Below are 9,887 nucleotides of genomic sequence, written 5' to 3'. Positions count from 1 at the left end.
AATAAAGAGAGGAGAAACAATTAGGAACGCCTACAGGCTGCGAGAGTCCGCAGGGGTGGAATAAAAAGCGGAGGAGAAGGGTTGCCGTAGTCCGGGGCTCTGGGAGTACCGTAAGCGCAGGGATAGACGGGGGTTTCGCAGAGTCCGTAAAGCATGGAATTCGCAGCAACCACGTCGACAGCTTGGCCCGGGGGTAGGGGTATTCAAAATGCCTATGAATCGGGGACGACGGCCCGTCTCCGATTGGCTGCGAGCCGCTCGGGGCCGAATGGAGAGGGTAGTTGCCCCCAACGCGTTGCATAAACAAATAGACAAGCCGGCTTTGGGACTTGTCAGTCGGCTCTGAGCATTCACCCGAGTGTGACGGTCGAAGCATCAACGATCTTTTTACTGTTTTAGTTGAGTTTAGTTCGGTTTCGTTGAGTTCGTTGAGTTCAGTCGGGTTACATTTACTTGAGTTCAGTTTCATTCGATTTCGTTCGGTTCGGTTTTTTAGTAAGAGAACCTAGCAACAGTGATTCAATAGTGTAATCAACCCACCCAGTTGATTATCCGGTAGCCAATGAACAGACTTTAAGTATCAGTGTCCTGTGTGTGGTAATCGTCCAGACCTACGATCAGCTGTGAGGACCGTGGCATCGTTCGTGGCTGGAGAAATCCGAGGACAAAGAATTTCAGGTTTGTACTTGTCTTTTTATCTTGCACTGGAACCACCGAGCGATTAGATCGTCGAATTTGGATATTAAAGATAATTGGTATATCTATCGATTGAATTATTCAGAAGTATAGTATACGTTCTTTCAATAATCGCGACGAATCATTTGGAATCTGATCTGCTCGGTAGTTCTAGTGTTAATCTATTTGATAAAATTTCTACGGTGAATCTCTACGATAAATCGCGAATCTAACTCCGCGATTTACGCGGGATCCAGATACATTTCCCGTCGACCGTGCGCGTTCTCGTGTTCCATCGGCTGGGACGATTTTTCTCGCATCGTGCATTTTTTTGCGCCGTTCATTTGTCGGCCCGTTAAAATAACAGCGAACGCGGCGGCGTAGCGTCGACGAGGGCAACACGCGATTATTCGCAACGACAAAGTCGTGTTTTCGGGGAGAACGCGTTCCCAAGAATCATCGAGCTCCGACGAGAGACGTGCTCGGTATCGGCCCATGTTTAGTTTCGCGTGTTTCGGAAAGTGTCGACCAGGTATCGGCGTTAACGCGCCGGGAAACAAACATCGAGGAAATTCAATATGTCCGTGACGAGAAAACGAGCAACGCGCCGTGGATTCGTCGACTCGCGTGAAACTGTGTTCGGTGGTTCGCGTTTCGCGATCGGCGGACGACGATATCGCGTTCGCCATTGCGTCGGCCGGCACGTGGCCCTGGCGAACGACGCACGCCGTGGCTCGCACCCGTTTTCAAATTTTTTTACGCGTTGTAACGAGCCGAAGACTTCGCCGATTCCCAGCCGAGTCTCGAGTTCATCGCTGCGAGAAATTACGTGGGATCGAAGCGTGGACAGGCTGTCGATCTAAGACAATCGAAGCAGTATCGGTAAAATATCGATTCGGAAGAGTTTTTTCAATTTTTTATCGTAACATTGGTATCGTTGACAAACCCGCAGTTTTTTATACGAATTCCGGTCGACTCGAGTCAGCCCAGCCCGACGACCCTGCGATTTTTCACGTCCCAAGTCGCATTTTCGCTTTTTCCAGAGCGTTCGCGGAACCAGCGATTCTCGGTACTGTTTCCGCCTGTTTCCTCCCCTCGCCCCGCCACTTTTCTATTTACTGTTGTTGTGATCGTGCTTGGAATTTCGAAAGACTGGCTTCGCTTTGACCTTTGCTGAAGTCTTTTTTCTCCTTGTTCAGCCGGAGACGAGAGAAGGAGGCATGCTTTAATCGACTCGTAAACGTCCTTACTATGGAATGCGAGGTTCCCGGATCGCTCGTCGCCGCGTCTATCGAAAGAATTTCGCGACACCGTTCTCGAAACTCGAAGTTTCGCCGGATAAAGCACGATCGGCAGCGTTTCTGTGCCGCGCGCTTGCGATCGTCCAGCGCGCGTTCGCGTTATAACGGGAGGAAGCGGTCGTGCCGCGAGTTTTTAGGGGTCGAACGGGTCGGGTGATCGATGGGAAAGGAAAAAGAGAAAGCTCTCGAGAAATATGGCGAGCAGATTTGCTCGCGGTTATGGGGTAATCGAGTTTTCGGGGCGTCCGCGCGGGACGCCTCGTTTCTTACAAGGGTTGTTTGTTTTCGGACCAATTCGCCGGCTCGCTCGTGGCACAGACGGGAACAGACGTAGTTGCTTCGAAATTTTATTTACGACCGCCGTCTCACGGGGTAAACGGACAAAGAGGTTTCGCCGAGAAGTCAAAAGCGGAATCTCCCAACCCGGTCGCCGGCCGACGGCCTTTAAAACCGTGTGCTCTACTTGAATAAATGAGCAGAGACCCTTTTCCCTTCAACCCGGGAACCGTCGTTTTACCTCGACCGGTAAATCGCGGAAACAATCCCGAGGTGTCCTCCGGACCCGTACACCATAAATTTCGTGTGGTCGTTATTGGTTTGAGGTCTCCGGTCTCGTCGTTCGTCTTGCTGTAAAAATCGCACGATTAAAAGAACGCGTTTCTTCGCGAATTTTCATTGTCTTCGAGGGATGGACGTCAAAAATAGTAACATTTCAAAGATTATCAAAGATTACCCGAGTAATATGTTAACACTAGAACCACCGAAACCTTTTTTCAATTGATTTGCAATTCAATTTGCGTATTGCCAAATCAATTCCCCTTGTAACTCCAGAGAAACATTTGCTGTTAATAATCGCAAAAAGAAATCCTTCGGCAGTTCTAGTGTCGAAAATTCGAAACATCATTAGTGATGAAGAAACTTATTTACTTAAACTTATATATTACTTATTTAATTACAATCCAGTAATGGAAGAGCGACGAGTCCAACCGAAAATCGATCTTCCGTGCGAACGATACAGAATGGAAGCGTGTTCGCGTGAATGGCGTCGCGCGAAACAATTCCCACTATTCGTTACCGCGCTCGAATAAATTGGCCGGGCCATTCTAACACGCTGAAACGATTTGTTCTTGTAGGGCGTTCAAGGCGAAAGGACGTCGGGCGTAGTAGGCAAACATTGTCGAATGATTTTACCGGGAATTCACTCGAGAATGTAGTACGTTGCCTGCGGGACACGGTACACGGGGGTTGGGGCGGGGAAACTCGGGGCCTGTTTGTCGGAGTCGTACCTTTCTTGCGTGGAAATTCGCACAAACGCCGTAAAACGCCGAAACCCTTTCCGCCCCTACTGTGCCGCGGCAGTTTTTCACCTGTCCGCTCGCGCTATTCAAATTTTTGCAACCCGTCACCCTCGAGCTTTCCCCATCTGGCCTCAATGGCGTTTGCGAGTCGCAGGCACGTTTTATTACCCGTTCGGCTAACGGTTGTTGTTCGTTACAAACGAATGGAGGACGACTCAACCCTTTACTGCCGAACGTCAAGCATTCGGAGGGATGAAGCGTTTATATTTGGAAGACGCAGAGAAATGATTTAATTACTCTACAGCTAGAGAGCGCAGTTTCCTTGTTCCCTATTAATTAAGATATTTAATTTAACTTCATCCGTTGAAGACTGCATTTCAAAGCATCTGCGTTAAAGGGTTAAAGGACCCAGTTCGCCAATGGTCTCGCGTCTGTTTAAAATTAATTAGTCTCGCGAATTGCAGTTGATCCTCGGATAGTGCTTGTCGATGTTAACACTAGAACTATCGAGCATTTAATACGATTAATACACAATTCAAAATTTTTTCAAATCATTTCGAATATTCAATTCGAAGGTATCAATGATTAAACAAAAAAATCGAAACCATTTTGACTGGTACGGTAGTTCTAGCGTTAAAAAACAATCTTCGGAATTGCAACGGATCGTTGGATAACAATTGTGCTTTTTATTACAGAGAAACCAAGATCGAAAATGCCAGGAAAGTGCAGTAATACCTCGAACTCTCTCTCGACGCGCCGTACCAAGCGGTCCGCCGACGAAGAGATGATGGGACGTTCCCGCCGCATGCGGAGAGCCACGCCCGCTTGGGCTATCGCCGATGGAATCGCGGTGAGTAATCGCTCGAACCCCCCTCCGATCGAATCCGCGTCCGCCGTCTCCCTCTCGTTGAACTTATTCACCCTCTCGCTCCGTTTGCACCTCACCCTCGGTCACCCTCGCGCGCTCCCGCTGTCTCCTCGTTTTTTCTTTTCATCTCCCCGCGAGTGGGATCTCACCCTCGTCCATCCCCTTCCTTCATCGACAAAATGTCGCGTTCCGTTCGGTTCCAGCGACTCGGGAAACTTCCGCTCGCTGTCTCTCCGGAGGAACGCTTTGTTATTAACCCTTTGCACTGGAAAGTTTCTCGCTAGAGATGTTTAACGTTTTTTACATAAAATTAAACATTCGAATGAACCGAATTCTGTTGGATATGTGAGATAAGAAAGACAGTAGAGTAGTCGTTACGAAGAATTTTGACTTTTTAGTTTCTGCTTTATTAAGAAAATTGCTTGGTATTACTTGGTAGTCAAAGCGTTAAATATCAGATTTTATGGTTTTCATGTGTCGAATCTGAAGACTGAGAGTCACCACCCGAGTGCAAAGGGTTAATTCCTGCGATTAGTGTTGTACCATCGATGTGTCGTGGAACAATAGACATTCCGCCGAGTCGCAAGCGTGAATTCTAAGTTTCCTTCAACTTTACAGTCGCAGGAGCCAATGGACGATGGAAACAATGATTCGGGAGTGTCACCCGACCACTACACCAGCAACTCCGTCTCGCCGTTGAGTGGACTTTCAGCATCTGGCCGCAGCAGCAGTTTGTCTCCTCGAAGCTCGTCTTCGCAGGATTCTAACAGCACGCCGCCGAATCCATATGATTACAATTCTGGGGGGACGTTGCATAGTAGTTCGCCACTCGGGTTTATGCAACGGGATTCGGCGGCGGAGCAACAACAGACACAACAGGCGAACCCACCCCCCGCGGCACCGGGAACCAGCAGAACCATCCAGAACAACCAGGAAGAACTGCAGTGTCCCATCTGCGCCTTCATCTCGACGAGCAGGTGAATTGTTTAATCAATCTCCATCAATCTTCAACCTTTCGCGGATGAAAGTTCTTCGAAAAATACGAACCCTTCAGCAGACGAAGCTAAAATTATATCGATCTCTCAATTAATCGACGAACAGACTACGCGCTGATCTCTAGCTGTTTGACTAATTGAATCATTGACTTAGTCTTCCAAATACTAAAACTTCATCTCAAACTATCGACATTCCGCAATAGGTTAATTCATAGCGTCGTATCGTTGTCACTCGCGAGAAGCGAGTACGATTTATAATAGCAATAATTCCCTCTCACAGATTGGTGTTCACGGAGCACCTGGTGACACACTGCCCGACAAAGTCCGGCGCTCAGAAGTTCGTGAAGTCGATCTTCGAGCAGGTGGCCCCGCTGGACGAGAGCATACAGTTTGACGACATGCACGAGCCGGGAATGGTGATGCCCCGTATCAACAACCAGGGCAAAGTGAAGAGGTTCAAGTGCAAGCAGTGCCCCTACATAGCGGTGACGAAGCTGGAATTCTGGAATCACACGCGCACGCACATCAAAGAAGGCAAAGTACTGACCTGCCAGAAGTGCCCTTTCGTGACGGAGTACAAGCACCACTTGGAGTACCACCTTCGCAACCATTTCGGTTCAAAGCCGTTCCAGTGCGACAAGTGCGAGTACACTTGCGTGAACAAGTCGATGTTGAACAGCCACAAGAAGTCCCATTCCAACGTCTACCAGTATGGCTGCGCGGACTGCTCGTACGCCACGAAGTACTGCCACTCGCTGAAGCTTCACCTGCGCAAGTACGTGCACCATCCGGCGATGGTGTTGAACGCGGACGGTTCGCCGAACCCGTTGCCGATCATCGACGTGTACGGGACGCGGCGGGGTCCGAAGCAGCGGAGTCCGAGGCCCCCGAGGACTCCGCGGCGGAACAAACATGGCCGCAACCTCTCGTCTCCGCCGCACTCGGTCTCGTCCCCCTCGCTGTCGCCGATCAACTCCATGAACATGTTCAACGGAGCCGGCAGTCCTCTGAACAGTTTCAACAGTCTGAGTCTGAGACCCGGCCCATCGAATTCCTTGGACGCACCTGGTCCCTCTAACTTCAGTCCGGTGACCGAACATTCGAACGGATTCCACCCGATCGCAGGGCCGTCCAACGCGTTCAGCCCCGCGGGGCCTTCGAACGCGTACCATCCTGTCGCAGGACCCTCCAACGCGTTCAGTCCTGTAGCGGGACCCTCGAACGGTTATCATCATCCTGTCGCCGGATCGTCCAACGCGTTCAGCCCCGCGGCGGGACCGTCGAACGCGTATCATCCCGTCGCCGGATCGTCCAACACGTTCAGTCCTGTACCAGGCCCTTCGAACGCGTATCCCGTCGCCGGCCCATCGAACGGGTTCAGTCCCGCGGGACCTTCGAACGCGTTCAACCCCGTCCCGGGACCGTCCCACGCGTTCAGTCCCGTACCGGGACCCTCGAACGCGTACCCCGTCGCCGGTCCATCGAACGGATACCCGGCAAGATCATCGAACGCGTTCAACGTGGTGCTCCAGAACCAGCCCATGATGATCCTGCCGTACTCCCAGCTGCTGGCTATGGCGCAGCTCGCCTCCGCACAGAGCTTCGTCGAGGAGATGCGCATGCACCGGTACAACCGTCCGTCGTCGATGGACTACGCAGGAGACACGGACGACGACATGGACGTGCAAGACTTCCCGGAGGACTTGGTAGTCAGGTCCAACAGGTCCCCCTTCGACCCCCAGCCGAACGGAATGTCGGAACCTGCGTTCCTCGATCAGGACGAGGAGTTCCCTCTTGACCTCAGCAGGACGAGTACACACAACAATATACAGAAGAAGTCGGCCGCGAAGTCGTCGAAGGGGAAGGGGACCAGCAGACGTAAGGGCAAAGCCGTGAAGCTCGATCGCAGAGTGTTCCAGAAGGACACCGACGACGAGGAGCAGTGCTTGAACGATTCAGGATTCCTCGAGTGTCCGCGACAGCCGCAGCAAATGCAACGGAGTCAGCAGTCGAGAATACAGAAACGAATGCAGGGAAACACCTCGCCTCTGAAAAGCGTTGGCGCTAGTCAAGGAAACGCACTCGGCTCCGGCGGCATCGAGTTCCACTGCCCATTCTGTGAAATCGTTTTTGGAGACTCTGTGATGTTCTCCGTTCACATGGGCTACCACGGAGACGAGGATCCCTTCACGTGCAAAGTGTGCGAGGAGCCGTGCGAGAACAGCTTGCACTTCTTCGTGCACGTCGCGACAGCCAATCACTCGTAATGTAATTATTTATTCCGTTATTATTTATTATAAGTAGTCAGTTAACATATTGTAATATGTTATGATTATTATAGTATGCAGCGTTTGTAATTACTAATTACAATATGCATACTTCTCACACCAGTCGAGCACAACGAATCTTCCTAGGCAACGCGAAAATGTCCGCGTACTAAATTATTTTATTCACCGATTCCTGGTTAGATGCGAGTCGGTTGCACTGAATGATTAACTGTTCGTATAGGTCTCGTTTACGAATACGATGGATTTTGATGCGTGCAACGTGTGTTAACTAGACCACTGTTTCCAAGATGTAACGCGGTTGAGCTGAATGTTAGGATGAAGATTCTCGGAGGATTCATGTGTTCAGAGTTCACGTTGAAATTCCGACGACTTCCGAGTCAAGGTATTACTCTCAGGTTTTAGGCTGTCTAGTTGAAGGATAGATGTGGCGACAGAGTTGAGGGATATCAGTATTCCAGAGATATTATTTTAAGATACTCGCTGTTCTCAGATGAGGCTTTGTTCCGGTAGAAGTTCCTATTAGCTTTATCGTGTACCTGAGGAAAGTATCTGAAATACCTCGGACACTTGTAAAAATTGATACTTAGCTGTACATAAGAATCGATGCTGCGCACATCGAGTCACATGGTAGATTTTGATACGAACGAAGTATATTCGATCGAACGAAGCGGAAGCTTCCGATAGATTCACGGGCTGAGTAAAATAACTCGCTCGACTTGGTATTTTTGTACTGTTTTACACGATATTCCCTACAAGCATAGTAGGGAGAAAGAGAGACAGTCAGCGGGACGTTGTTTCTCAGCCCCGGGGCCATGTTTACGGGATAAACGTGAGATTTTTATTTTTTCACCGAGATGTTAGCTGCATGGATTAACGTCAGTACGCCGAGCTTTGTGATAAACGAAAGATGAAGGACGTGATAGTTCGATACGATAGCCCTGATAGTTAGAAATTGGGGAGGTGATATTTAGAAATGGAGAACATGATAATTACAGATAGGGAACGTGATAGTTCTAAGTGGAGAACGTGATAATTAGAAATAGGTATTTATAAATTGAGATAGCAAGAGTCCCTATAGGTAAGGCATCGTGTGAGATAATAAGAGATAGAATGACAGTTGAATGTAATCGATGATGATCACAGATTGTAATCACAGTTGATAATTGCCGATTGTAATCGGAAGAACAGACCAGAAACTCTGGTCTCGGAGTCCACGTGGATTTCGAATGGAAAGTGAAATATCTCTCGGTTCTAGTCAGAATTTTATAGTGAGATACCTTACGGTTACCGATGATTTCTATGTGCAATCGAAGATCCGCGCGTGAGACGGTTATCGACGAACGAAGCAGAGATGCTAATGGAAACGAGCACAAGCGGGGTGTCCTCGAGTCGATTTTCAACGTGCGAACTCGAATGAAGCACTGTTTTTCTTACTCTTACTTTCCTTAGTTTTTACTGAACTCTATTCGACGATGAGTCGGCACCGTTGAAAGTCGCCACCGTTCCCCGAAGTGCTCGCGTTTTTCTCCTTTTAAAGTTGACGTTCGCCTCGTTTTACTCGCGATGTACGATTTCAGCTGCTTCGTTCGTCAACTAGGTGAAAATTCACCGCGAATCTTACTGGTCATATCGTCTCATAGCTTTCATTGTGGTTTCAACCCCTTCAGACTCGATTTCCGCGGAAGACTCTGTCCATTGACTCGACATCGAGGCACGGCTGTTCGATGTATCGTTGATAACGACGCGCATTTCGCATAAAATACATTTTGACAAAGATTAAGGTAAAACGCGATGTACGATGCAACGTACGAGGTCTGAAGGGGTTGGAACGCGACGCACTGTTTATATCTGATTTCTAAAAAGGATCGAGCCGATGTTTTGAAAACTGTGGTTTCTGCTTGGCGTTTCATTGAAATATGAAAGTCTGGCGTAGAGATAAGATTATATAAGAAAAAACTTATAAAAAGTCACAAAAAATACGTATATACAGTTCGTTTAACTTCTGTTCTTTTTTTTTTTTTTAATATTTTCGAGTATATTCTTTGACTCTTTTCTTTCGTGGGAATTAAAAGAAGAAGCTATGACAATTTTGTTTACGTTAGGTTCAACGATTTGGTCGTTTATATTTGCAATATTAGATGGTCAAGTGGTAAACTTGACGTTTCGTTTCTTTTTTGTTTTTTTTTTCTTTATAGTGTATATGCAATACATAAATGACGAGGCGTAATACGATATTTTTGTCTCCGATAATTCTATGTGCCATACAGTATTAATTCCTAATATTATATAGTTCAGTTTAAGTAGCGTGATAAGCATTTAACTATTAATTTTTCTATTCGAATATAGGTCGTCTAGACATCAATACATATATAATTACACAATGAATGAATAAATAAATTCTAAAGCTATATAACGTGTCCTCCATCATTTCCCTCTCATCCAAATCAATTAACCAAATTAAC

The 9,887-nt window shown here is 47.9% G+C and overlaps 1 protein-coding gene across 1 annotated transcript; it reads left to right on the top strand.

Annotated features, from left to right (window-relative positions):
• The first annotated feature begins 346 nt into the window (after nucleotides 1–346).
• Nucleotides 347–9,795, top strand: Hb (hunchback). Its single transcript, XM_031980029.2, has 4 exons — nucleotides 347–678; nucleotides 3,970–4,124; nucleotides 4,761–5,119; nucleotides 5,418–9,795. Exons 2-4 carry the CDS (start codon nucleotides 3,987–3,989, stop codon nucleotides 7,402–7,404), a joined length of 2,484 nt encoding a protein of 827 aa, XP_031835889.1. The 5' UTR covers nucleotides 347–678; nucleotides 3,970–3,986; the 3' UTR covers nucleotides 7,405–9,795.
• Nucleotides 9,796–9,887: the final 92 nt, after the last annotated feature.

Source organism: Nomia melanderi, chromosome 12 (assembly GCF_051020985.1).
Source record: "Nomia melanderi isolate GNS246 chromosome 12, iyNomMela1, whole genome shotgun sequence".
Taxonomy (NCBI): Eukaryota; Metazoa; Arthropoda; class Insecta; order Hymenoptera; family Halictidae; genus Nomia; species Nomia melanderi.
The sequence above is the reverse complement of the archived record's forward strand: the minus strand, read 5'-3'. Positions and strand labels throughout refer to the sequence as shown.